This window comes from Lotus japonicus, chromosome 1, assembly GCF_012489685.1.
Source record: "Lotus japonicus ecotype B-129 chromosome 1, LjGifu_v1.2".
Taxonomy (NCBI): domain Eukaryota; kingdom Viridiplantae; phylum Streptophyta; class Magnoliopsida; order Fabales; family Fabaceae; genus Lotus; species Lotus japonicus.
In genome coordinates, this window is record NC_080041.1 from 108,179,827 (window position 1) to 108,206,873 (window position 27,047).

The following is a 27,047-nucleotide window of genomic DNA, read 5'->3' on the forward strand; positions in this document are numbered from 1 at the left end:
AAGTTTTTAAGTTTGAGAGAGAAATTATCAGTAAGGAAATTCAATAAAACAAATTTATTGCTAGCAACTACTTTTCATAATTCAAGAGAATTAGTTAAATATAACTTATACTGCATTAGAACAGAGCAAATATTAAATATAAGAGACCCTTAAAATATTTATAAAAAAAATAAACATAATATTTTACGGCCTAACATTATTATACCATATCAGATGATCCAAATCGGCAGCCATGTACACGACTCGCCAGGTACATCCTCAGGCAGCTACAGTCATATCTTTCAATTTTACTTCTTCTTGTGTTTTTACATGACTTGATTCATTCCATAGTTTGACAGCAGCCACGTAATAAAGAAAATGCTACAGCTACGCGCCTCAGATTTGTAACATTTGGTAAACACATATATGATTAATTATGAGACTAACACTTTCCTACAACTACTTCAACCATGCAAAAACGCCAAAATTAATAATTCATATAAATCACACACAACACCTATATGACACTTTTGACCTTTCAAACTTGTCACAGGAGAAGGGGTCGACATATCCCACTTGACACCAAGGTGACCTTTCATAGTCCCCATCTCACTAATGAGCCTTTCTTTTAATTAGTTTATAAACATGCATGTATCTTTTCTGAGATACTTGCACATTCTATTAGAGTTAGCATAGATACTAGGAAACCATGCTAGGCTAGTAACCCACCTTAACTCGACCATAGAATACCCAAGTGAAGATAATCCGCTCTTCGGCCCTAATCCTCTTATAAGATGTGTGCTAATAACGTCACAATATAGTAAATGAGTACAAAATCGTTTCGTAGTTACATTGTGAACTATGGGGGCAATTGTCAATTGCCCCCACTAAAATCTTTATTTCTCTAATCAATAGTTAATTCATTTTCAATACAACACAATATTTTGAGTATAAATGTGATTTGCATTTTAATGTTTTGAATCTTGAAGCAAAAAATGCAATCTCTCTCTATTTCTTTCCTCACTCGAGTTGTTCCTTGTTCCCCTGTTCTCGCATGAATTCGTCTCTTCCAAAGACTTCTTTATCAAAGTTCAATTGAGGAAATGAGAAAAGTCTTACAAGAAACCCACAATGGGTGTCAATGTTCACATATTAATACTAGGAAATCATATTATGCTTGTATTGTAACCCACTTTAACTTGACCCTAGAATACCCAAGTGAAGATAATCCGCTCTTTGACCCTAATCCTCTTACTCGATGTGTGCTACTAACGTCACAATGATTAAATAAGTACAGAATAATTTCGTAATTGCCTTGTGTGTAATTATTGACTTAATTGCATTTCGTGATATCTAGGAACATTGTTAATATCTTGGCAAGGAATTGAGTCATAATTAAGGCACGAACATAGATCAATCTCTATGACTGAACAATTGACAATGACCAGACTTTGTTTAAGCGTTGATGTTGTAAATACAATCCATCTTTTTTGTTAGAAATGTTTTGTATTTACGTTCAAATTGGTCAAAAACATATTCACTCCAATGATACAAGAGATATGGATTGGCCAAAAGCACATTCAAGCTTTCTTAAAATGTGCGCTGATAAAAATAGTATAATACACACAGAAGTATCACAAATTCCATGGAGAGAGTAAAATTCCCATAAAGGTTTATTTTTGAAAGTTCATAAAGGTCATAGACTATAAACTCAAATATATTGGGTGAGCCAAAATTCACATCCCTAATGTTTATATGTTCATTGTTTCATTTAATACCAATTAACATTGTTCTTTGTCATGGGTTTACTTTCATGCATGAAGGAGATATGCTTACAAATTTAAAAGTACTTCATTTTAAGTTTGAAATGGCATTTTGTCTTTGATTCACTTACATGTATAATGATCCAAGATTGGTGTTGCCAACAAAATATCTCAGCAAGGCTAAAAAAGAACCTCAATTGTAATTTCCCTACCACACAGTTTTTGTACACAAAACTGGCTGAACTTATTATGCACTAGATTGAAAATACATTTTTCTTCTGATGCTGAAAAGCAAAATAGTGAATACACACAAAGTATTGTTTTTGTTCCACAAGAAAACATCTCTAGACCTTTGATGGCACGCTTGGTTCACCCTCTTGCTTGCTCTTGTCAGCTTCAAACTTGTCAATTGCTACTTGCAGCTCATCAGTACCTCCAACAGCTCTCATGGTGTAGAAGTAGGTCCCGAAGACAAATGCTGTCAAACCCCCGGCAACTACGAAATTCTTTGCCTTGGGTGGAAGGCTTGCAAATCCTAAAACTCCAGCCATCTTGGTGAATGGGGAAAAATCTCTAAAAAAAGATTTAAAAGAAAAAAGAAAAGTTAGCAGAATTTAACAAATATGCTCTCGATCACACAGGTGCAGAGATAACAAAGAGTAGTTCAATAAGGTGACAATGATACACAATATAAATTCTAATGAGGGCAGTCCAAAAAAATAGCATGGCTTGAAACAGCAAACATTTCCACAAACAGTATAAGTGCATGTTTGGAAACCCTTCTACAATTGATTCTGAAGTCGTAATGAATTATAGGAAGAAGCTTTTAGGTATCAGAATTGATTCTGAGAGAAAAGCTGATCCAAATATGTTATAAGGGATGTCCCAGCAAACAAACAAACACTTGAGCCCAAATCAAAAGAGGTTGTTAATAAGGGAAGTTGGGTGCTAACACTAAAAAGTAAAAACAAACAAGACCTTCAATCATTAGCATAATGTTCTTATGGCTATGATATGATATGACACACACAACAATTCAAAATTTTCAGAACAAATTAGCAAGAGAAGGAATCTGCAATAATTTAGTGTTTACCAGAGAGTAGTCTCAGCTAGGGCTAGGGCACAAACAAATGAAACAAATTGGGCTCTTTCAACTAGATACAAAACATGACGCAGTGGAATAGAAATATTTGAGAAGAAGTAGCAGAGGAAAGTAGATACCGGCGAACGTTGGCGGAGAGTCGCGGTGGCGGTGAATGAGTCTGTGAGGAATTTCAACAAACAGTATAAGTGCACGGAAAAATGAAATCAGATCAAACATTAGCAATAAGCAAAAGGAATGGCAGCAAATCATACAATCAAACAAAACTCAAAGGAATGAAACCTTACCTTAGTATTTTTGTTTTCCCTTTGAGATTGAGAGAGCGAGTGTTTGAGAGACAGGCAACGCTACACACACTGATTTGCAATGTTAGCACAAGAAAGTTATTCACGTTTTTATCTAGTATTTTCCTATTTTGTGTTTTCCCATTTTTAAAAGGAATGAGTATCCAAACACTAAAATAAAAATAAAAAATTCAACCAATGCCTTTACCTTAATTCTCACAAGTGAAAAATGTATATTACTAAACAAATTTGATAGCAACACCCACTTCAAAGAATAGTTATAAGGTGTACTATTTTAAAAGTGATTTATCGATGAACCATTATATGTGACCGATCAATATAATACTAAAGAAATGTATAAGACCGATGAACCATTTTAAAAGTTTTTAATATTATATCTAGTTGATCCCTCTAGTTTTCCCTTTTTTAATATTTTTGATTATTTTATTCAGTCTCCATCTCTTCTCTCTTCCACTATCTTCTCCCCTTCGTTTTCTCTCTCCCACTATGTTCCTCATTAAATCCGCATCACATTGTTCTGTCATCTTCTCCCTTCACAAACCCCACATTTTACTTCAATTTCCACTTTCCAAAGAATCATTAAATGAGTGCACAACACCCATTACATCTAATACCTCTAAATGCACCAATTTCAAATTTCAAATTCAAAGTACCCTTCACATATCCTCATTACAACCTACCCTTCCTCCAAATCTCCAATTCTAGGGCTCACTCTCATCTTCTTCACCATTCGCACTCCTTCGCCGCTGCCCTCCCTCCACGCCTCCATCCTCTTATACTAAAGCCAAAGTAAAGAAAATGAAAATACATATGTTAATAGATTGAGGGGTATAAGTTATGTAGTAGCTAATTAAATCACAATACATGCATTTCGTGTGTAACATATTTCATGATGTAGTCTCTACGGTTCTACCTCCACAAATAGCAAAACGCACTTTGCACTTGCAGTTTGCAAATTGGTGATACGTAAAAACTTATCCTTCTCTAATTAACTTGAATGTTACATCTAGTAAGTGTTGCTAGCGCTCTCCTCACTAGATACAAATTACAATAACTTTCTCTCACCCTCCTTTCTTTCAAATATCTTTTTCATTTTCTTCTTTTCTACCTCTATATTCCTCTGCATGGTTATTTGTGAAAGAATCATTATTTCATCATTTTATGTTATTTATAAGTTTGAAATTTTCGTCAATTAACAATAAGGATGAGTTTTTTTAAACGGAAGTTAAAAACCTACATGCCAATGTTGCATACAATTTTTTTTATACACTATTCACCATGTGTTACTTAATTATTTTATTAGTAATTAATTAATTTATGAGTTCCTTTTATTTGATAAGAGATTAGAAGTAAACGTGGTAGGAAAAAAATTAAATAAAGAGAAGGTCAAATAAGTGATAATACAGAAAGAAAGTTGAAAATCAAGATTATTGACAATATAAGTTTATTTACTTAAAGCAATTTGGCAGTGAACTTTAAGAAATGGTTAAGGAAAGCATACCACAAGAACCCTCTTGAGAATACGACCTTTTCATTGAACAACTATAATCCCATCTTTTTTTGCCAGAGTGCATATGGAACATTCTTCAGAAACCAGGATTTGCAATATATAAATGGAATAATAGAGCCCACCTTAAAGCACATGTTATAACAATCATTTTAAGAAATAAATACTCAATGGAAGTAATTTTGAAACTGTAGTCTCCGAGATCTAAGGATTGGACAGATAGGAGGAGGAATACAAATAGCACTAAAATCAAGGGAAGTTTCCTATTATTTGCTATAATATGATTCATGTTAAGCATATTAGACCTTGACAAACTGTAATACTGGATCATCTTGCATTTTTTTGCAATGAAGCTTCAGCTTGGGAGATTCTGGTTACCAGAAGTACAACGTAATCATGTTTATTGACTTTTGATTTTTGTGTTTTAGTAGTTCTCTATTTTATTTTGATACAATATTTTAATACTTCTTGAGTGCTGGAATTTTTGTACATCTTGCTGTTGGATAATTGTGAGCAAAATAGGTACTGAATGATATGGAAAAATGACCAAGTAACACTACAATTTTGATGGAAATTATTGTCTTGGTTGATATGTTGATTTTCTTTGTTTGATGTTTTGGATCAAAACTCACATGTGAACCATTGCAGTTTGTTGCAAAGAAGCTGGATAAAAGATTAATGGACCTTGGAGGAATGGCTATTCTTGAAAGAGGCTTGGGAGATGATCAGCACCCTTCAGGGTATGCTTGTGAAATATGAAAAGCTTTGATATGATGAGATTATTGATTTATCTAGAAAATCCTGTGTGAATATTGTTTCTTTTTTTCAGTGATTGATATTCATTCAAGCATTACAATACTTCTCTGCTCTTTTCGATAAATGCTTCCTTTGCCATTAAAACATATTATCTAGGCATGGAGTAAAATTTATTACTAGCAGATGAAAATTTTCTAGAGTAGTGGGACATGCCTAAGGCTCACTCAGGACTCTAACTGACTTGTTTTTATAGGAATATAGCATCCTTAGATGGTAGGACTAGGATTAGGTGACCAATTGTTTATGAACTAGAACTGTATCTGTAATCGTTTTTATTTATTCAGAATGGATAAAACACGGATTGTTTGACTGAAGTTCTATATGAATTTACCTGTATGATGTTTGTATCAGTGCTTGTTACTACCTTCTTTGGAGAACTCAGTTATATTTAATGGTTACCTTATTCTTTGTAGTTAATATCTTTTCCTGATAAAATGATTGTGTTGTTAATTAAAATTCATATTTTCTTCTTCTTTGTATATTGTCATGTACAACGATTTTTTAAAGTGACTAAAGAGTTTGTGATTATATTATTTGCAGCTATGAAGGCTCTCTTGATCCTTGGATGTCTTCTCTGTGGAGAATGTTAAATATGACTAAACCAGAATTCTTACCAAATGGCCCAGATGTTGTGATTGAAGATACTGTATTGATTGACCGACCAAAAGTCCAAATCACATATCACAACATTGAAAATGTTGAGCTTGGGTCACATTTTTCTACTGCCTCAGGTATCCCAATGATAGAGTTCACTGTTGGGAGAGAAAATGGAAATAGTGATTTGCTATAACTGATTGTGTTATTCAATCTCACTGGTGCTTCTGATTACAAGTACTTATAGAATGCTTCAGCTTGCTGAGCAAGCTATGCTTAAGTCTAAGAAACTGCAACAGTGATAACTAACTACATCGGTACAATAATAGAAGCATAATTCAATCTTCATAACTGAACATATTTAAAACACTAACTATCTAATACTCTGTCACCCAAAGTCGTTAAATTCTTCGTTGACTTGTAGTGTTCCCTTAGTAATTATTTTGTGGCAACACAGGCAGTATTTGTATGTATCTTACTTTTGTTGTCTATGATTTACCACTTGTATGAATTGAATAGGATGCATATTATATGCAACTTTTCATTAAGTTATGAACTAGCACAAAATGGATAGAACCTTTTGCTCTCATCACTTTACATAGCCCTTTTCTGCTATCTATAGCAAGTAATTAGCTGTGGGATGTGAGTTTGTTTGAATTACTTATGGTAAAAAGTCTTTTAAGTTATTGGTGTTTGACATGCAAAGAGCATCTTAATTCCTGTCATATTTGAGCTATCATCTTACACCTTTATATATATTATTTTATTGGTGTTATCTCTAATTATATATTTAGGGTGTAAGAATGCTTCTTTGGTGTTTCCATTCCAATACTTAGCATGGCTCATTATAGTTGAGTTGTAGCTGTAAGAGTTTGATTATGAGTTACACTTTTTTAGCTTCATTGTTGATATGAAAATTTTAGCTGCTCTTTTTGTATTTGACTAGATTAACATATGACTCTTTCAGATTTAACATGTCTTGATGCTCAAATTGGGAGTGCTCGTTCAATGCATCCTGGAATATCATCATTTTTCTTTCCTCTAGCTAGCTGCTACCATAAGAATAAAACCAATTCCTAAATCTAAAACTAATATATCTAACATTCCTATGTTACAGTGGCTTCAGTTAAGCCTACAGCCATGTCAATGAACACTCAAACTGAAACAGGCATTTCATCAAACAGCTAATATGCATCAGTGATCAGTCCAATACACCAGGAAAAATAGAAGCTTTGAATGTTACAGAGTAAAATAGCATAAAAAGAAAACTTCTCATAGCATAAAATGTAGATGGGTCCGGTAAATCAATGCCGCAAATAAAAATCAAGCAAAGAGATTCATTTTGTGATTTACCTTGTGCGAAAGATTGATGCAAATAGAGAGACCCGAAATGGAGATGAAGTCTGCGGCCGTGAAACTCCGGTGTGGCTTCCGATCAAACAGGCGACGGCGCGGAGGGGTGCGACTGAGAGGCCGAGAGAGGGAGGGTCAGTGCATTGATTCAATTGAGGGAGAGAATGGGAAGAAAAGGTAAAGTAAAGGTTGCACCTTGCAAATAGTTTTTATTTTATTATTTTTAGTTTCAAAATTACTTCAATGGTAATAAAAATATAAAAATGAATTTTTTTTTAAATTTTTAGAAAAAATGATTTTTTTACGGTTATGATAATTAATATAAAATGTATTAATAAATTTAAATAGTTTTAAAAAAATCATCAAAATAATAAAATATTTCATAAACCCTCTAATTTTAGTAAAAATGGTCATAAGAAAACATTTATGATATCAATAAGGTCTAACACAACTAATAGATAGTTGAGTTCCTATGACATCTAATCTAGTGTTCGATCTTTAGGCGATACGTATGGAGAATGATGTTGGGTGAAATCTACTCATTTAGTGTGATATTCGAGTCTTGATGATTGTTGGTTGTGGGATACTTGAGAAATAAAAAAGAAAAAAACATTGATGTCCTTCCTATTTTAGAGCTTGGTGGTTGTATGACGAACAGTGACGGAGACGATGATAATGGATTTGACGGAAATTTAAGGGTAAAATCTTTTTAACGATGCACGAATCTACGATAGCCAAGAGCTATAGAGCTTCATAGTTTGATTCACGAATACCTCAATCATTGTCAACTATTTAGTTGTATAACATGCACTTTTCCAAGTGTTGCATATGATGATCTCATATGAAAACGCTTTCATATTTCATTATATTAAAGTTTTGTGTCTATCTTTCTTCACATGTACTCCTTCCGTCTCATATTATAAGTCACATTTTATCAAAAAAAAATTGTCCCAAAATATAAGTCACTCTCCAATATTTATGAAGCATTAATTACCTTTTTTCCATATACATTTGACCTCATAGTATGATTTTAAAAAGTTTTTAAGTTGGAGAGAGAAATTATGGGTAAGGAAAGTCAATAAAACAAATTTATTGCTAGCAACTACTTTTCATAATTTAAGAGAATTAGTTTAAATATAACTTATACTACATTGAAACAGAGCAAATATTAAATATATGAGACCTTAAAATATTTATAAAAAAAATAAACATAATATTTTACGGCCTAACATTATTATGCCATATTAGATGATCCAAATCGGCAGCCATGTACACGACTCGTCAAGTACATCCTCAGGCAGCTACAGTCATATCTTTCAATTTTACTTCTTCTTGTGTTTTTACATGACTTGATTCATTCCATAGTTTGACAGCAGCCACGTAATAAAGAAAATGCTACAGCTACGCGCCTCAGATTTGTAACATTTGGTAAACACATTCTATATGATTAATTATGAGACTAACTCTTTCCTACAACTACTTCAACCATGCAAAAACGACAAAGTTAATAATTCATATAAATCACACACAACACCTATATGACACTTTTGACCTTTCAAACTTGTCACAGGAGAAGGGGTCGACATATCCCACTTGACACCAAGGTGACCTTTCATAGTCCCCATCTCACTAATGAGCCTTTCTTTTAGTTTATAAACATGCATGTATCTTTTCTGAGATACTTGCACATTCTATTAGAGTTAGCATACACAAAACTCGAATTTCAATGAAATTAAACATAAATCAACCACTAATATTGAGTATTTTCTGAGAGAGTTGACAAATTTGTAAAATAAATTAAACTTGAGTTTCCTAGTCTTTAGGATAAAGAAGGAAGCATCCAAGAGATACCCTGGTTTAGGCTAATTCTAAACAAAGAATGAGTTTTCGCAGTCATATTTATTCCACTGGGGACTGTTTCATTAATAAGAGACCCAGGCAAAAATTAACACATTGAATCAAGTCAAATTTGAAATCTTATCTTGTAAGCTAAAGTGGTTCTCTTATAAAAGACTCTCCCAACATAAACTCATTCATTGCCTATTTGCCTTCTTGTGGATACATAAACAACATATCTTCTTGCTAGCAACTTCTATTCAGAACCTGAGGTGCCATACACAGAAGCAGGATATAATTGAATTGGAAACATGGGTCTGCTCGGGAAAAGCTTCACTTCCAAATTCAGAAGCATCACAACTCTTGCTATTTCAAGGATTGCCATCTTGATGAACCAGCACAAGGCTCGAGCCTCACATGCTAGATCTGATGTTGCTCAATTCTTGAACCTCGGTTACCAGGATCGTGCTCTTCTTCGTGTAAAGCTCCAACCCTTCTCTTCTAATAACAACTTATTTTTTCTCATAATCAATTCGGAATTTCAGAAGCTACTCAAAGAAGTTTATCCCAGACATGCTATATCTTTTTCTCTCTTTCACAAGCAAACATTGAATATATCCTTTGTTTATTAACAGGTGGAGCAATGGATAGCAGAGCAAAACAGGTTGGATGCATTTGGCATGATAGCAAGCTATTGCCACTTCCTCAGAGAAAGAGCTGAAGTACTTGAAAATAACAGGTCAGTTCTCTTTGAGTGCATCTTGGAACGAATTGTTCATGCAACATCCTAAATTATAGCATGTTTAAAGCACAATAACTCCAGAAGCTGCACTTTGTAGCTTCTCCTTGTAGGGTTTCCCAACTGTAGAACTAAACATGCTACTCATTTAGGATGGATTGTTCATGCCTTTTACTATCCTAATTTACTTATTTAGATATTTGAAAACCATGTTTACATAGGGAGTGCCCTTTTGAGCTCAAGGAAGCAACATCAAGCCTTATCTTTGCATCCTCAAGGTGTGGAGAATTTCCAGAGCTGCACAAGATACGAGAGATTTTGACATCAAGATTTGGGAAAGCATTTGCTGATCATGCTGTTGAGTTGAACAAGAATAATGGAGTTAACTCTAAGGTAATGATTTGACTATGATCACGGTACTTCATATGACATTGTCCGTCATGTGAAATTATGAGTCTATCTCTCTCTTCAAAAGTATTAAATAGATGAGACCTTCCCAACATTCATGACAAGAGAAATAAACACAATATATGTGACATGAGATATTATGAGACCTCATTTCAAGAGAATGATCCCATTATTCTGATAACTTTTCAATGGCTTATCTAGATGATACAAAAACTTTCACCAAGACGTCTGGACATGGAAATCAAAATGAAAGCACTGAAGGAAATTGCTACCGAAATTGGAGTCACCTTGCATTTGGAGCAGGGCCCTTCATTGATAAGTGAGGTAAGAAAATTATGTCCCAAAAAGAAATAGCAACATGCAGATTGAATGGTGAAAATTAATTATGCGGAGAATCTAGAAAGAGTAGCTTCTACGGTGAAAATTATGAGATTTCATAACCGAATTTCACAACATTACCATATAGAAATCACTTTTCACATTAATGTATCAAAACACAAAACACTTCGCTTTCAAGTCACTTTTATCCTTCTCAATTGATTGTGACATTTTATAGTGATGCATATTCTCTTCTACTACTGCAGGACAAATTAGAAGTTGAACGAAGACAAGATGAAGTGGGAACCAGTAAATGGAGTAGTGTTGATGATCCTAAACATGAAGCAAACATCAAACATGATCCTGAGCATCCCAAGGGATGCTCTAGTTCTAAACAAGAGGATGCAGTCATTTCCAAAAGCAGCCGTGGTATTGATCTTAAGCATTTGGAATGGACAGAAATAAAAAAACAACTTGCATTATGGCAAGAAGAATCTCATTTAGAGTTAGTTTCCAAGGAACACTTGGAGCAAGATACAAATAGAGAGAGCATCATGCTAGCAAAACAGATAGTATCATGAAAATGTGGATTGGAAGATGATGTCAATGAGAACCAGATGAGCACAAAGAAATGTATATTGTAGACAGTTTCCAATTAATAAAAAAATTCCCTTTCCTATGGTTTCTTTAGATGTTACAGAAGGTGAAACGTCAAAAAAAATTGTTTATTAACACTTGAAATTGTAAAAAGAATAAAAAGAAACAATCTGTTGAAATTTAAGTACAACTGTACAAGAATATGTAAAAAGTGAAAAACAATCCAGATCCTAATGGTAATTTTAGAAAGGGAACATGTTGGTTATAGTAGGACTAAAAAGCAATGTTCAATGGTAAGCCATTACTCATTTGTCTAACCTTACATTCCATGTTAGATTTCATGTTTACTCCAATAATGGTGGAAATCAGGAGAACCAGTGATCAATCACAAACCAAGACTATGGTTGCTAGCAAAAGGGATAATCAAATTTGGAAATAAAAATAATTATTGTTAGACACGCTCAATTAGTGAGAGTTGGTTAATTAGTGGGTGGGTTAGTGAGTGAGGCATGGTGCCTATAAATAGAGAGTTTAGGGGGAGTATTGTTATCTTTTTGATCATTTGGGGTTTGGGACTTAGGGAGAGTGGCTGAGTCTCTCCAATTACTCAGCAACATGGTTCTTTTCTACATTCAATATTTCCAAGAGTCTCTCAAATTACTCAGCAACATTGTTCTGTTCTACATTCAATATATCTAGTTCCTAACAATTATAAACTAACGATCATATTGAAAAATGTAGCCAGTGCTTTCTGTAACACTGCTCAGTGCATAAAACATGCAGATAAGAAAGTGCTTGATATGCAAGTCGATAATTTATGCATCAAGGAAAGATGAACAAGATCACAACTTCACCTCTCAGTTACAATTCTAAATAAAATGATAATGAATGCAATTGACAAAAATTGTTCTAAAGCTTAAGCTTCACTGGAGTGCAAAACAGATTTTGGATTGGTTAAAGTGTTAAACACATGAATACAGGTGGTAAGTTCTGATCACAATATCTCATGATTCATGTTGTTAAATAAACTTTCCCAAACATGATGGAATAAAGCTTTGTGCAGGTTGAACACTGAATATCTGATAGATACCCGCATAGGAAGTTAGTTAGCAGCTTTGTTAGTTGAATTTTGTTAGCATTTCAGTTAGAGTATTACAAGCTTAAGGAGTTAGTTAGTCTGGAGAGGATATTATAAATAAGAGGGTTATTGAGAGTGTTAGGCATCTTTTGGGATCAATTGAGAATTGGGATTTAGGAGAGTGATGAGTCCCCTGAATACTCATCTGTTTCTTGCACATTTCTTGAATAATATCAGGGTTCCATCATTATCCAGATTTCCCAATCACAATATGGTTAGTAAAAGACAAACTCAGCATGTAATAAGACACTAACTAAACTTCAGAACATACTCCTGACTCTTGAGAGTCTTTCTGATTGTCTTTTGATAACACATTACAAGGTTCACTTCATTCTTAAGATCAACAGCATGTTTAATTTAGCTTCTGGTAAGCCATAATCGATTCTCTTGCTTAGAAGCTACAAGGAGTTACTTCTCAAAATAAGAATTGATCCTGTCAAAAGGTGTAAGAAGATTGATTTTCCAAACATCATGCAAATGTTTCTAGTTATTTCAAATCTGCATTAGATATTTCAAATATCTGCATTAGATATTTCAAAGGTTAATAGTTATGCCACCAAGCACTGACAAAACCCCCAAGAGGTTGCAACCAATCTTCCCTAACTTAGAAATTTCAGTGACAAAACTATGAGAGTAGAAAAGTAATGATTCATCTAAAAGAATTTCACACTTGTCTGGTATACATAGCAAGAGAAATAACTTGACTGTAAACACAATACAACAGAACAACCATAGTATTAAAAAGAGAACATCCTATTGACACAAAACATCACCAGAAAAATTAGAAGATTGATAACATCCTACATTTGATTTCAGGATAAGTTGCCACCACTCTGCTGCCACAAATTGATGATATCAGTAGCTTGATTGAGAAGAATAATCATCTGCTTTTGAGATATCCAAGGCTTGCTCTCGAGCAACTCCTTCAGCTCTTCCCAAGCATCTTTCCTCGGCCAAAAGTAATAAGGGCTGAGAGGGATGGTGCCGTGGCCCGGTACAGCTTGGTCAAGTGCAATGCCAATGTTCTTCTCCATCCAAATGAACTTCAACACAAGTCTTGGCTTGTCAGTTGGCTTCACAACCACTCCAAGCTTCTGAATCACAGCAATCATAAATCACAATTAAAAAATTACAAAACACACTAAAGAACTTTATTCTTAATTCAAAAAAGTTCTTAAGTCATAGAAATGAAAGCAATTATCAAGATTTAGTGCGTGTTCGGTTCCCAATTGATTTTAACAAAATTGGTTATAGTAGACATGAGTTGAGAGTGGAGTGATGGGTACATTTATGAAAAAAAGTGATTTTTCTAAGGTAATGTCATGAAATCCAGTAGTAAAAACTCAGCATCATTGATATGTTCAACGCATAAACAACTCCCTAAAGCTTCTAGCAAAATTGAATCAATTCTCTAAAGCCAATAGCAGAATAGAATCAATTTTCCAAAATGACAGCCAAACATCTATGTTGTCATCCAAAATTGATTTTTCTCTATCAGAATCAATTCTGAGATTCAATTATTCACAATAACACAGACTTAACTGACACACATAATATCCTGAACATTTCTGCACCCCTTTTAAACATTCTCAATGGAATTACAAGAACATAGATACATATACTCAACTCCATTTCTTTTCAGTTCATTATCTCTTCATTTAGTATGAAGAAAAAAAAAACAATTTTGGACTACCCATCTTTGTATTGAAAGAAGGGCAAGAAGAAAAAGCAGAAAAGAATATAACTTTGGAAATCACTGGAAAAAAGAGAGAGTGGCTATTCTTATTCTATTAGTATTGAGAGTGAAGCATCAGCTAGTGATGTACCTGAGGCGGAGGAGAGAGAGAAGTGTCATCTTGTTCAGCAACAGCAACCGCAGCAGAAGGAGTTTCGGCGGCAGAAACAGCGAGCCTAAAACGTGAGGGGTTTGAGGGACACAGGTGTGAGTGAGAATGTGAGTGTGAGTGTGAGTGTGAGGAGAAGGAAGAAGAGGTGTTGAATTTGATGGGTGAGAGAGTGAGAGGCTTCAGAGTGGGAGGAGGTTGAACTGCCACCATGGATGATAACATCATGTTGTTGTGAATGTCACAGCCAAACACACACACACACACAGACAGCAACAAATCGATGATGAAGAAGAAGATAAGGAAGGAAAGAAACCTGAGATGGGTGCCCCTGCCCCGAATCACTTTTTCAATCGGGTGCCCCTGCCCCATATAATAACTTTAGGATAAGATAACTTTCTTCTTTTATTTTTTCCCAATCAAATTTTCTAATCAATTAACTTGTCATAGTTAATTACCCAGTTTCAAAAAAAAAAAAACTTGTCATAGTTAAAATCATATTCTTTGTTTAATAATTATTTTCTAGTCGTCCATACAAATTTTTTCGAGAAAACAAATTTTCCGCATTCAGTAATTGTCGATAAACTAACGGGAAATACACAAACATTTTTTTACCATAAAATTGAAGATCAAATTTCCGACGTCCTAAATCATTAACAAATTACTAAAATGTCGACCATTTTGGCCATCAGCAGGGGCGGGGCTACATTGTGGACTATGGCGGGCAGTTGTCAATTGCCCCTACTAATATCTATATTTCTCTTATCAATAGTTATTCATTTTCAATACAACACAATATTTTGAGTATAAATAATCTTTGCATTTTAATTTTTCGAATCTTGGAAGCAAAACGCGATCTCTCTATTTCTTTCCTCACTCGAGTTGTTCCTTTCTTCAATACAGTGGTGTTAAAATAGAGCAAAATGGAAATATGCATATGGTTTTCATTTTAAGTTTGTAATGGCATTTTGTCTTGATTCACTTACATGTATAATGATCCAAGATTTGTGTTGCCAACAAAATATCTCAGCAAGGCTAAAAAAGAACTTCAATTGTAATTTCCCTACCACAGTTTTTGTACACAAAACTGGTTGAACTTATTATGCACTAGATTGAAAATATTTTTTTCTTCTGATGCTGAAAAGCAACATACACACAAAGTATTGTTTTTGTTCCACAAGAAAACATGTCTAGACCTTTGATGGCACGCTTGGATTACCCTCTTGCTTGCTCTTGTCAGCTTCAAACTTGTCAATTGCTACTTGCAGCTCATCAGTACCTCCAACAGCTCTCATGGTGTAGAAGTAGGTCCCGAAGACAAATGCTGTCAAACCCCCGGCAACTACGAAATTCTTTGCCTTGGGTGGAAGCCTTGCAAATCCTAAAACTCCAGCCATCTTGGTGAATGGGGAAAAATCTCTAAAAAAAGAAAAGTTAGCACAATTTCACAAATATGGTCTTGATCACACATGAGCAGATAACAAAGAGTAGTTGAATAAGGTGACAATGATACACAATATAAATTCTAATGAGGGCAGTACAAAAAAAATAGCATGGCTTGAAACGGCAAACATTTCCACAAACAGTATAAGTGCATGTTTGGTACAATTGATTCTGAAGTCGTAATGAATTACGAGGAAGAAGCTTCCATTAGCAGCTTTTGGGTATCAGAATTGGTTCTGAGAGAAAAGCTGATCCAAACATGTTATAAGGGATGTCAAATCACAACAGGTTGTTAAGAAGGGAAGTTGGGTGCTAACACTAAAAACAAACAAAGACATTCAATCATTAGCATAATTTTGACCCAACAATTCAAAATTTAGGAATCTGCAATAATTAAGTATTTTCCAGAGACAGAGAGTACTCACTCTCAGCTAGGGCTAGGGTACACAGAAATCAATCAAATTGGGCTCTTTCAACTAGATACAAAACATGATGCAGTAGAATACAAATATTTCAGAAGAAGTAGCAGAGGAAAGTAGATACCGGCGAACGGTGGCGGAGACTCGCGGTGGCGGTGAATCACTCTGTTTGAGAGACAGGAAACGAACGCTACACACTGATTTGTATTGAAGGTCAGAGAGTGTTTCAGGTGGTTCGCCCCTTTTTCATTGTTTTGTTATGCCTAAAACGATATCGTTTTGTTATAAGGTTCCCATTTTAAAAATTGATTTTTTTTTTGTAAACCATCATATCATCATATGTGACCGATAGATATGTATACTAAGGAAATGTATAAGACTATAAGGTGAACCATTTTAAAAGTTTTTAATATTATATCTAATGCTCAAATATAGTGGACCACTTTTAAATTAGTTCGCCTTAAATATTTTTAACTTTAACACTTTCTTTCTAATAGTTTTATTGATTTGTTAAAATTTATGTAAGATCCACTAAAAATATGGGTCTCACTCCCAATTTAGTAGAATCTAAATGATTTTCAATCAAACAATAAAAAAATATTAAGAAGAATGTCAAATGAGTGTTGTTAGCGCTCCTCTCATTATATACGAATTACAATAGCTTTCTCTCACCCTCCTTTCTTTCAAATCTCTTTCTCATTTTCTTCTTTTCTACCTCTATATTCCTCAACATGGAGGGAGTTATTTGTGAAAGAATCATTATTTTATCATTTTATATGTTAGAAGTTTCACATTGGCTAGATATAGAGCATATATAATCTTTATAAGGGTTATGCAAACCTCAACTCTTGAGCTAACTTTTGTGGTTGAGTATAGGCCTCCCAATTTCTAATATGGTATTAGAGTCTATCATTGATCCATTTGTTGTTTGTTGTAGAGACCTCTCATATTTGGGTCACCCGTTGTTGTTGATTGGACGTTCCAGTTTGTTCAGTCCTGGACATGAGAAAGGTGTGTTAGAAGTCCTACATTGACTAGAGATAGAGCACAGATAGATAGCTTTTGTGGTTGAGTATAACCCTCCCAATTTCTAATATTATATGTTATTTATAAGTTTGAAATTTTCGTCAATTAACAATACGGATAAGTGTTTAACGGCCTACATGCCAATGTTGCATACGATTTTTTTATACACTATGCACCATGTGTTACTTAATTATTTTATTAGTAATTCATCAATTTATGAGTTCCTTTTATTTGATGATAAGAGATTAAAAGTAAACGTGGTAGGAAAAAAATTTAAAAAAATAGAAGGTGAAATAAGTGATAATTCAGAAAGAAAGTTGAAAATCAAGATTATTGATAATATACGTTTCTATACTTAAAGCAATTTGGCAGTGAACTTTAAGAAATGGTTTAGGAAAGCATAACACAAGAACCCTCTTGAGAATATGACCTTTTCATTGAACAACTATAATCCCATCTTTTTTTGCCAGAGAGCATATGGAACATTCTTCAGAAACCAGGATTTGCAATATATAAATGGAATAATAGAGCCCACCTTAAAGCACATGTTATAACAATCATTTTAAGAAATAAATACTCAATGGAAGTAATTTTGAAACTGTAGTCTCTGAGATCTAAGGTTTGGACAGATAGGAGGAGGAATACAAATAGCACTAAAATCAAGGGAAGTTTCCTATTATTTGCTATAATATGATTCATGTTAAGCATATTAGACCTTGACAAACTGTAATACTGGATCATCTTGCACTTTTTTGCATCAAATAAATCTGGAGTTCAAGACTTCTAAGACCATGCCTCAACATGATATTTACCACTCTTTTCCAATGCTCTAATCCACCTAACTGCATCCTCCTTTGAAACCTCATTTTCTTTAGATATAATTTCCTCAAAAGCTGATGTTACATCTGCAGGCATTTTGGTTGAAGAACCTGCTATATAAACAGCAGCCCCCTGAGCTAACAGGTTCCAGATCCTTTGGCTGTGTTCCCTCATCTTATGTTGAACATAAACCTTCTGAGGCTGGTCCCTTGAGAAAGCAACATAGAAACCACCACCCTTTGCTTCTGAAAGCACCCCATTGTTGTGTGAATGGGTCAACCAAAGGTCTCTGTACAGAAAGTCACCATCTTCATTCCTACAGCCAAAGAAGAAAATAACTGGAGCAGTAGAATGAGTTTTACTTTGCACTGCTCTTTCCTCTAAAAATCCCCGAAAAGGTGCGCATCCCGTCCCTGGTCCAACGAGTATGAGGGGAAGTGATGGTGATGGTGTTGGAAGGGAACCTTTGAGGAACCAGACTGGAATGTAGACGGCTGCTTAAAACAAGAATTAATCAAGCACATAAACAGGTAAATTGGAGTTGGGTTCCCAACAGCAAGGGCAATCACACAGTCAAGGAATTTGTATCATTTGATCAAGGTCAGGTGGCTCATATATTTTATGATTTTATCAACATTGATTGGTAGAGATTAGCTTAAGATTTGAGTCGCCTGATCTTTGATCTAACAACTCAGATTTTATGACTGCGTGAATTTAGAAATTCTGACTGCCGAGAGTCCAAAATCGTAAATTAGTGGTTACTTCACTAAATTAAAATGCAATAAATGACTTATTTTGTGTACATACCATCACGAGGATCTAATGCAGCTAGCCATGAGGAACACAGCCCTTTCTTTTTCCTCTTGTAAGGCGTTGTCCAGGACACCACATTCACAGTCAAGTGTACTTGATTAGGGTGAGCTAATTGAGAAGAAGATATCGAAAAGGCTCTTGTTTTCAGTGGAGGAACTAGTTGGACTAGCCACTCAAATGGCATTTGTACAGAAGGAAAATCCTCCAACACCTATTACCCCCAAAAGAAAAGAGAACAGATATACCCATAAGTTTGATATAATGAAACATGCAAGAAAATAAAAGCATATATTAAGGACCATCTAAATAATTTAAGGATTGAAACTGAAACCATAGTCTAATGATTTCTTTTACGATAAGATTTTAACCTTTACTAAAATACCTATGTGTTATATCTCTAATCTTGGTAGACAGACACTATTCAAATGCTCCTATTGTATGTACTTGTGCAGCATATTTGAGTCAGAGAAGAACCATCATCACTAATTACTATTTCTTCAATTTTTACATTCATGGTATAGTTATAGCTTGCCATAACTACAAAAACAGCCCTTTAGCCATTACCCCCTTTCATTCAAATAAGAAGCTTCTTAACAAGGAAGAAAAAAGTCCAAATCAAGTTACATAATTCAGTGCTAAAAAAGAACAATGAAGTCACTCACAAAGAAAATATCATATATGACATACAAACTATTGACCTCACCTCAAGAACAGTTCTCCTTTCCTTCTGGTTGTATTGATACATGTCATCTCTTCCTTCAGCTGAAGCAAAATACTTAAGTCTTTCCCTTTCATGTTCAGCTGTTGCAAAAAAGCTCATAACCTGCAGCATCAAGTTATTAAGGAAGTTACAAGCATGTAAAAAAAGCATGTTATAAGACTATCAGTTCATGCAGAAGCGCAAAAATATAATGATTTCCTCTTCTCATCGTGCTTCTCTCCACTGTCTCAATACTTAAGAAGTCATCATGCATCAGAACAAAATTTATATCATAGATATTATACACTACATCTTCTGAATAAAAAATAAATGTACCATGCCTAAGCTCTTAATAAGGCGGGACATGAGGGACAGTGTATGGTAACAGAAAAAAGGAGTCCAGCTTTTCCCAATTGGGGTAAGGGTATATTAGGTTTTTCATAAATTAGCACTAATATACATAAAAGTGAACAGTAATGTAAGAATACATAAACATAGAACACTGAATTCAATTTTGTAAAATGGCATAATAAAAGGAAAGTCAAAACATACTGCATCTTGCCTCAAAGAAATACCGCCGAGGGGAAGCAGAAGCTACATCCATAGTGTATTCCACAAAAGTTCTTAATTTTAAAGGGGTACTAGAGCCATTTGCATTGCGATCATCCATTTCTCTAGGACCAACCTGAAATTTAGGGGACATCTCATTAGATATGCATACATCAAAGGAAATCATGAATTCAATAAAAAAAAGCCAATGGGTTGAAGGCATGTATGAAAGCAAAATACAAGTAGACACCACCAACTAAAAGATTCTATAACTCCTAGAAAGAAAACCAATCAGAGAGAACATGACTTCTGAAATACTTTAAGCACTAAGTAATGGTACAAACACCATATAGTTCATTACAGCAGCTAAAATGTGTCAAACAATGTTATATGAATGCATTTCTGTACACGAGACAGTTATAGTGTAAACTCAATGCTGAGGAAGGTCAAAGAACAACAAATTCTAACTAATCTTAAAAGACTCACACTTATGAATGAATCAGGATCCAAATTACAACGTTGTATGAAAGTATCAACTGCAACTGAATCTTGACCAGGGAGAATTTCAAGGACATCACCAGTGTCATATTCAAAAGCCTGAAGAAACCCATAATGCATCTTTTAAGTCAGAGGAGGAAGATGAATAACTCGGTAGCTATTTTAGCACATGATGTATCCAAAGCATTATAATCTGTTCTCAGCAAGTTCAAGTTCAACTTAATACAGCTATTTACAGGTGCAACAAGGTTAAAAAAGAAATAGGATAGCTTACATCTGAAATAAATTCAAATTCAAAATGACGAACATCTTTTCCATAGTTTGATTTGGTCAAAGGAAGATTCTTCACCTGCAACATCAGAATCAAACAAATATACAAATAATTATGTTGGATATTGTTAGATATTAAACATTTATGCGCCCTTCATCCAGCAGCCTAAAGTTTTGCAAGAGTTGGTTTATTCAAATATAAAAAGAGTTAAAGCCCCAACAACTATTCGTGTGTGCAAAGTTGAACTGCTTATAAATACTTTCTAAGATTGACATAGAACAGAAATAGTGTTCTCAATGTGACTCTCGATTTTAGAGTAGTCTCAATGGATATAAACCAACAATCAAATGTCTTATTCTTCACTTAAGAATTGATTTATATACTATGCAGGTTTGCAAGTGCAATGCATAGAAATACAGATGGGCATTGCATACCACCCCTACCGACAATGACTGTCAGCAGAATGTGCATATTATAAATATAGTTCATAACTACAAATTATAGTGTCTTATCCAATACCATCTTAAGAAAGCAGCCAGGCCTTTTGTGGGAAGATGATATTCCAGGATGCATTGAACGAGCACTCCCAATTTGAGCATCAAGACATGTTACATCTGAAAGAGTCATATGTTAATCTAGTCAAATACAAAAAGAGCAGCTAAAATTTTCATATCAACGTTCAACAATGAAGCTAAAAAAGTGTAACTCATAATCAAACTCTTACAGCTACAACTCAACTATAATGAGCCATGCTAAGTATTGGAATGGAAACACCAAAGAAGCATTCTTACACCCTAAATATATAATTAGAGATATCACCAATAAAATAATATATATAAAGGTGTAAGATGATAGCTCAAATATGACAGGAATTAAGATGCTCTTTGCATGTCAAACACCAATAACTTAAAAGACTTTTTACCATAAGTAATTCAAACAAACTCACATCCCACAGCTAATTACTTGCTATAGATAGCAGAAAATGGCTATGTAAAGTGATGAGAGCAAAAGGTTCTATCCATTTTGTGCTAGTTCATAACTTAATGAAATGTTGCATATAATATGCATCCTATTCAATTCATACAAGTGGTAAATCATAGACAACAAAAGTAAGATACATACAAATACTGCCTGTGTTGCCACAAAATAATTACTAAGGGAACACTACAAGTCAACCAAGAATTTAACGACTTTGGGTGACAGAGTATTAGATCGTTAGTGTTTTAAATATGTTCAGTTATGAAGATTGAATTATGCATCTATTATTGTACCGATGTAGTTAGTTATCACTGTTGCAGTTTCTTAGACTTAAGCATAGCTTGCTCAGCAAGCTGAAGCATTCTATAAGTACTTGTAATCAGAAGCACCAGTGAGATTGAATAACACAATCAGTTATAGCAAATCACTATTTCCATTTTCTCTCCCAACAGTGAACTCTATCATTGGGATACCTGAGGCAGTAGAAAAATGTGACCCAAGCTCAACATTTTCAATGTTGTGATATGTGATTTGGACTTTTGGTCGGTCAATCAATACTGTATCTTCAATCACAACATCTGGGCCATGTGGTAAGAATTCTGGTTTAGTCATATTTAACATTCTCCACAGAGAAGACATCCAAGGATCAAGAGAGCCTTCATAGCTGCAAATAATATAATCACAAACTCTTGAGTGTACAAAGAAGAAGAAAATATGAATTTTAATTAACAACACAATAAGTTTATCAGAAAAAGATACTAACTACAAAGAATAAGGTAACCATTAAATATAACTGATTTCTCCAAAGAAGGTAGTAACAAGCACTAATACAGACATCATACAGGTAAATTCATATAGAACTTCAGTCAAACAATCTTTGTTTTCTCCATTCTGAATAAATAAAACGATTGCAGATACAGTTCTAGTTCATAAATAATTGGTCACCTAGTCCTAGTCCAACCATCTAAGGATGATATTTTCCTATAAAACAAGTCAGTTAGAGTTCTGAGTGAGCCTTAGGCGTGTCCCACTACTCTAGAAAAATTTCATCTGCTAGTAATATCTTTTACTCCATGCCTACCTAGATAATATGTTTTAATGCCAAAGGAAGCATTTTTCGAAGAAGAGCAGAGAAGTATTGTCATGCTTGAATGAATATCAATCAATCATTTAAAAAAGAAACAATGCTGACACAGGATTTTCTAGATAAATCAATAATCCAATCATATCAAAGCTTTTCATATTCCACAAGCATACCCTGAAGGGTGCTGATCATCTCCCAAGCCTCTTTCAAGGATAGCCGTTCCTCCAAGGTCCATTAATCTTTTATCCAGCTTCTTGGCAACAAACTGCAATGGTTCACATGTGAGTTTTGATCCAAAACATCAAACAAATAAAAATAAACATATCAGCCAAGACAATAATTTCCATCAAAATTGAAGTGTTACTTGGTCATTTTTCAATATCATTCAGTGCCTATTTTGCTCACAATTATCCAGCATCAAGATGCACAAAAATTCCAGCACTCAAGAAGTATTAAAATATTGTATCGAAATAAAATAGAGAACTACTAAAACACAAAAATCAAAAGTCAATAAACATGATTACGTTGTACTTCTGGTAACCAGAATCTCCCAAGCCGAAAACAGCATAACGAACCCCTTCCAGCCAGTGCTGGCTTAGGTTCCTCTGAAGAAGATACCTCCAAAACACCTGCATAGACAAAAGAAGAATCAGCAAAAAAAAAAAACAGATTAAAAACAACCTCAAACAATGGCACACAAAAAACCAACAAAAAGTAGTATATAAAAGACCCTTATAAGTAACCTTCATGGAATCAGGTGCATCACCCTGGCCAGTGGTAGAAACCACAAAAATCACAGCCTCCTCTTGTGGTAACAAACTCTGCGAACACAACAGAGCAAGCAAGAATTTCAACTTCCATTGCAAAAGAAACACCCCAACAGTTCAAAACAATGAAATCATAGATAAAGTTTAATGACATACAGGATCATATCGATCGACAGAGAGAAGGTTGACGGGGCAGGCTCTTCGTTCGGCCTCGCGAGCAAGACGTTCAGCTGCGTCCAATGCATTGCCGGTTTGGGTTGCATAGAGTATGAGCAGCTTATGCTTTTGTTGCATGCTGCTGCTTCTGATTGAAATAGGAATTGAGTTTGAATGAATGGAAGAAAGAAAGAATTAGCAGAATACAATCGATTTGAATGAAGGATTTATTCAAAACCAGTTGAAGGTTTGCAGCATCAATGGGCAGAAGAGAGGGACTGACCGGATTCACCGCCTGGCGAGCTTGGGCCTATGCCCAGGCTCTAGGGGAAAGAAAAATGAAATTCTTTGGACAAGCTTCTCTTTTGGCCCCAAAATAAAAAGAAAAAAGTGGGCCAAATTGGGCGGTGGGTGAGGAGATCAAGGTGAGCCAGTGAGAGAGATGGAGAGTGAGAGGTGTTGACCCTCTAATGGATGCCAAAGTCGGGCAAATAAGTCCCTGCCAGCTTCTTATGGAAACCAAGCGTTTCTTCACCTATTACCCATGAGATAAGCAACCAAAAACACAGAGAGAGGAGAGTGAAGAACGGCTGAAGAACCCTAGGTTTCTCATCCATTGCAACAGCTCTGTGAATCGAAGTTAACCGGAGCTGTGATCGACGTTGGAAAGCTTGTGGCAGAGAGGTTTTGTTCCCTTGCTTTCAGGTATGTAAAGTTCGTTCCTTTCATCTGCATGTTTTGAAATTTACGGTTAGGTTTCATGATTTGAGCTTGTTGTTGGTTGATTGAAGTAGTTGTGAAGCTTGTTTAGGTTTTTCGAAGAAAAGATTCCATGTTTAGTTAAGCTGTGACTGAAATTTTTTGGGTTTTTTGTCGGTTAACATATTTGTGAGATGAAAGTTGATATCTTTGTTGTGTTAAATTGTCATATGTCCTTTCTACTTGGTCGATTATGTTGTAGTGTTTAAATCCCTAAATTTTGAGTGTGGAACCCTTGGAACCCTTCTAATATGTCAGATTTAGTGTTCTAAAATAATCTTGGGGTTGAATGCAGATGGCTTCCAGGGTGAATTTGCTTTTGCACCATGGTGGACAACTCATAGTAGACAAGGAATCTGGAGACTGAGAATATGTCAATGGTGAAGTTTGTGTTTGGGATGACATTGATGGTGACACTTTGAATACATTCCTTGTTGAAGCAATGGGAAAAGAGCATGGTTATGGGAGCTTCAAGAATATATGGTGGAAGGCTGGTGGAGAGGATCTTAACCTGAAGAAGGTTGATGGAGATGGTTTTGTGATTAACATGATCTCACTGGCCAAGTTCACTGAGGGGGATGTTTACATTTACTTTGAGCACCCTGAGTTTGAACCACTCACTATTGTGCCGCCAGCACCAATGCTTGAGTTTGATGTGGTCATTGATCATGATGATGATCAATTACTTTCTGGCCATGGAGTTGGAATTGGAAATGTTGGTGTTGAAGCAGCTGTGGTGGAAGAGGTTGTGGTTGATGAAGCTGTGGTGGAAGAGGCTGTGGTTGATGAAGTGGTGGAAGAGGCTGTGGTTGATGAAGTTGTGGTGGAAGAGGCTGTGGTGGAAGATGTTGTGGTTGATGAAGCTGTGGTGGAAGATGTTGTGGTTGATGAAGCTGTGGTGGAAGAGGTTGTGGTGGAACCTGTGAGGGAGGCTGTGAGGGAGGTTGTGGTGAATGGCTCAAGGCATGACTTTTCAGATGATGTTGATGCAATTTTGGCTGACATATTGAATGAGGAGAATGCTGCACGGCAAGCTAAGAAGGGCAAGGGTAAGAAAGTTAGTAAGAACAAGCCAAGCAAGGATAAGGGTAAGGGTAAGAAGGGAAAGAAGGTGAACAACAAGAAGAAGGGAAAGAGAAGAAGGGATGAGGATAGTAGTGAAACTGAATCTGCTTCTTATGGAAGTACAGATTCAGACAGTGCACATGTGGAGCCTGCTGACCAAGTGGAACAAACTGAATGGTCATGCGAAGAAGGGGCCATGAGCTATCACAGTGAAGAGCTTATGAGTCCTGTGAGTTCAGGTGATGAGGGAGAAAGTAGGACTCGTATTTTCCCCCAGTACAAGGCTCAACCGGGGTGGGAAAGTGTTTTTGGAGCTTGGTATGGAATTTGCAGATTTGGCAACCTTTAAAGCTGCAGTCAGGGACTACACAATTGATGCAGGTAGGCAAATGAGATGGGAGAAGAATGATAGCACCAGGGCCAGGGCTGCATGCAGGTTAGACAGTTGCCCTTGGGTGATCTTATGTGCTTGGAGCAAGCCACAAAAGTGCTTTCAAGTGAAGACATTTGTTGAGACACACACTTGCTACAGGACATTCAGGAATAAGCAAGCCAAAACAGCTTGGGTTGCTCAGAAACTTCAAGCCAGATTGAGAACTCAACCAACACTATCTCACCATGAAACATTTGATGTTATGAAGGAAGAATATGGCATCCATCTAGATGACACCAAGATTTACAGAGCACTGAAAATGGCAAGGAAAGCTGTAGAAGGTAGTGAGAAGGAGCAATATGCTAAATTATGGAACTATGCTCAGGAACTTAGAAGGAGCAATCCTGGTACAACTGTTGCAATGGATACCATTCCCATCACTGGCTCTGATCCACAGTTTCAGAGGATTTATATCTGCCTTGCTGCTTGCAAGAGGGGGTTCAAAGCTGGCTGCAGACCTCTTATAGGTCTTGATGGATGCTTTCTGAAGGGTTACTCTGGAGGGCAACTACTATCAGCAGTTGGACAGGATGCAAACAATCACATTTTTGTGATTGCATATGCAATAGTGGATGTGGAGAACAAGGATAATTGGTTATGGTTCCTGAGATTGTTGCATGAGGACCTTGGAGATTACAGACAACATGGATGGAACTTCATTTCAGATATGCAGAAGGTTAGTAAGGACTAGATTGACTGTTCTCGAATATTATAAGGACTATTTTGGTTTTAAGTTGTGAAATTGAAGGACTAATTTTTGTTTTAATACACTTGCAGGGTTTGATTCCAGCAATGCAGGAGGTGATGCCAGGAGTGGATCACAGATTTTGTGCAATGCATCTGTGGAGAAACTTTACTAAGCAATGGAAAGACAAAGAATTGAAGAATGCAGTCTGGGATTGTGCTAGAGCAACTACTGTGATAGAATTCAACAAGAAGATGGACAAGGTGAAGTTGAAGAGTGAACC

The 27,047-nt window shown here is 35.4% G+C and overlaps 6 protein-coding genes across 14 annotated transcripts; 2 read left to right on the forward strand and 4 right to left on the reverse strand.

Annotated features, from left to right (window-relative positions):
- Positions 1–1,897: 1,897 nt before the first annotated feature.
- LOC130728992 (uncharacterized) lies at positions 1,898–7,604 on the reverse strand. 6 transcript variants are annotated; one of them, XM_057580590.1, is made up of 5 exons: positions 7,420–7,604; positions 3,132–3,200; positions 2,964–3,004; positions 2,836–2,857; positions 1,898–2,315 (listed from the first exon to the last, which is right to left on the reverse strand). In XM_057580590.1, exon 5 carries the CDS (start codon positions 2,291–2,293, stop codon positions 2,087–2,089), a length of 207 nt encoding a protein of 68 aa, XP_057436573.1. In that variant the 5' UTR covers positions 2,294–2,315; positions 2,836–2,857; positions 2,964–3,004; positions 3,132–3,200; positions 7,420–7,604; the 3' UTR covers positions 1,898–2,086. The 6 variants fall into 6 exon arrangements, with proteins under 6 accessions (XP_057436573.1, XP_057436572.1, XP_057436574.1 ...); XM_057580589.1 differs by lacking the exon at positions 2,836–2,857 and adding an exon at positions 4,651–4,781 and having other exon boundaries at positions 7,420–7,603; XM_057580591.1 differs by lacking the exon at positions 7,420–7,604 and adding an exon at positions 4,651–4,755.
- On the forward strand, positions 5,060–7,146 carry LOC130718137 (NADPH-dependent diflavin oxidoreductase 1-like). Its single transcript, XM_057568627.1, has 3 exons — positions 5,060–5,396; positions 6,013–6,203; positions 7,034–7,146. Exons 1-3 carry the CDS (start codon positions 5,335–5,337, stop codon positions 7,144–7,146), a joined length of 366 nt encoding a protein of 121 aa, XP_057424610.1. The 5' UTR covers positions 5,060–5,334.
- A 1,802-nt stretch (positions 7,605–9,406) lies between the features above and the next one.
- On the forward strand, positions 9,407–11,393 carry LOC130728993 (uncharacterized). The gene is made up of 5 exons (XM_057580592.1): positions 9,407–9,734; positions 9,891–9,994; positions 10,216–10,387; positions 10,604–10,726; positions 10,987–11,393. The coding sequence occupies exons 1-5, from the start codon at positions 9,567–9,569 to the stop codon at positions 11,299–11,301; spliced, it is 882 nt and encodes a 293-aa protein (XP_057436575.1). The 5' UTR covers positions 9,407–9,566; the 3' UTR covers positions 11,302–11,393.
- Positions 11,394–13,085: 1,692 nt separating this feature from the next.
- On the reverse strand, positions 13,086–14,652 carry LOC130728994 (30S ribosomal protein 3, chloroplastic-like). The gene is made up of 2 exons (XM_057580593.1): positions 14,282–14,652; positions 13,086–13,549 (listed from the first exon to the last, which is right to left on the reverse strand). Exons 1-2 carry the CDS (start codon positions 14,525–14,527, stop codon positions 13,268–13,270), a joined length of 528 nt encoding a protein of 175 aa, XP_057436576.1. The 5' UTR covers positions 14,528–14,652; the 3' UTR covers positions 13,086–13,267.
- A 638-nt stretch (positions 14,653–15,290) lies between these two features.
- On the reverse strand, positions 15,291–16,417 carry LOC130732401 (uncharacterized). Of its 2 annotated transcripts, none has more exons than XM_057584456.1 (2): positions 16,168–16,215; positions 15,291–15,718 (listed from the first exon to the last, which is right to left on the reverse strand). In XM_057584456.1, exon 2 carries the CDS (start codon positions 15,694–15,696, stop codon positions 15,490–15,492), a length of 207 nt encoding a protein of 68 aa, XP_057440439.1. In that variant the 5' UTR covers positions 15,697–15,718; positions 16,168–16,215; the 3' UTR covers positions 15,291–15,489. The 2 variants fall into 2 exon arrangements, with proteins under 2 accessions (XP_057440439.1, XP_057440438.1); XM_057584455.1 differs by lacking the exon at positions 16,168–16,215 and adding an exon at positions 16,286–16,417 and having other exon boundaries at positions 15,292–15,718.
- A 1,316-nt stretch (positions 16,418–17,733) lies between these two features.
- Positions 17,734–24,500, reverse strand: LOC130728995 (NADPH-dependent diflavin oxidoreductase 1-like). 3 transcript variants are annotated; one of them, XM_057580595.1, is made up of 13 exons: positions 24,106–24,500; positions 23,823–23,970; positions 23,643–23,720; positions 23,424–23,528; positions 23,073–23,164; positions 22,289–22,479; positions 21,357–21,451; positions 20,841–20,915; positions 20,555–20,665; positions 20,082–20,204; positions 19,523–19,642; positions 18,814–19,030; positions 17,734–18,500 (listed from the first exon to the last, which is right to left on the reverse strand). In XM_057580595.1, exons 2-13 carry the CDS (start codon positions 23,958–23,960, stop codon positions 17,971–17,973), a joined length of 1,875 nt encoding a protein of 624 aa, XP_057436578.1. In that variant the 5' UTR covers positions 23,961–23,970; positions 24,106–24,500; the 3' UTR covers positions 17,734–17,970. The 3 variants fall into 3 exon arrangements, with proteins under 3 accessions (XP_057436578.1, XP_057436577.1, XP_057436579.1); XM_057580594.1 differs by having other exon boundaries at positions 23,823–24,499; XM_057580596.1 differs by lacking the exons at positions 20,555–20,665; positions 20,841–20,915; positions 21,357–21,451; ... (4 more) ...; positions 23,823–23,970; positions 24,106–24,500 and having other exon boundaries at positions 20,072–20,204.
- Between the last annotated feature and the right edge of the window lie 2,547 nt (positions 24,501–27,047).

Coding starts and splice junctions, on each gene's coding strand:
- LOC130728992 (XM_057580590.1), bottom strand. CDS start 2,293: ATGGCTGGAGTTTTAGGATTTGCAAGCCTTCCACCCAAGGCAAAGAAT.
- LOC130728995 (XM_057580595.1), bottom strand. CDS start 23,960: ATGCAACAAAAGCATAAGCTGCTCATACTCTATGCAACCCAAACCGGC. Junction 20,666..20,840: donor AATTTGAATTTATTTCAGAT/GTAAGCTATCCT, acceptor GGGTTTCTTCAG/GCTTTTGAATATGACACTGG. Junction 18,501..18,813: donor TGCATTAGATCCTCGTGATG/GTATGTACACAA, acceptor TGTTTTAAGCAG/CCGTCTACATTCCAGTCTGG.
- LOC130728994 (XM_057580593.1), bottom strand. CDS start 14,527: ATGATGTTATCATCCATGGTGGCAGTTCAACCTCCTCCCACTCTGAAG. Junction 13,550..14,281: donor CTCTCTCTCCTCCGCCTCAG/GTACATCACTAG, acceptor GCTGTGATTCAG/AAGCTTGGAGTGGTTGTGAA.
- LOC130732401 (XM_057584456.1), bottom strand. CDS start 15,696: ATGGCTGGAGTTTTAGGATTTGCAAGGCTTCCACCCAAGGCAAAGAAT.
- LOC130718137 (XM_057568627.1), top strand. CDS start 5,335: ATGGACCTTGGAGGAATGGCTATTCTTGAAAGAGGCTTGGGAGATGAT. Junction 5,397..6,012: donor GATGATCAGCACCCTTCAGG/GTATGCTTGTGA, acceptor TATTATTTGCAG/CTATGAAGGCTCTCTTGATC. Junction 6,204..7,033: donor ACATTTTTCTACTGCCTCAG/GTATCCCAATGA, acceptor TGACTCTTTCAG/ATTTAACATGTCTTGATGCT.
- LOC130728993 (XM_057580592.1), top strand. CDS start 9,567: ATGGGTCTGCTCGGGAAAAGCTTCACTTCCAAATTCAGAAGCATCACA. Junction 9,995..10,215: donor GAAGTACTTGAAAATAACAG/GTCAGTTCTCTT, acceptor ATGTTTACATAG/GGAGTGCCCTTTTGAGCTCA. Junction 10,727..10,986: donor GCCCTTCATTGATAAGTGAG/GTAAGAAAATTA, acceptor CTACTACTGCAG/GACAAATTAGAAGTTGAACG.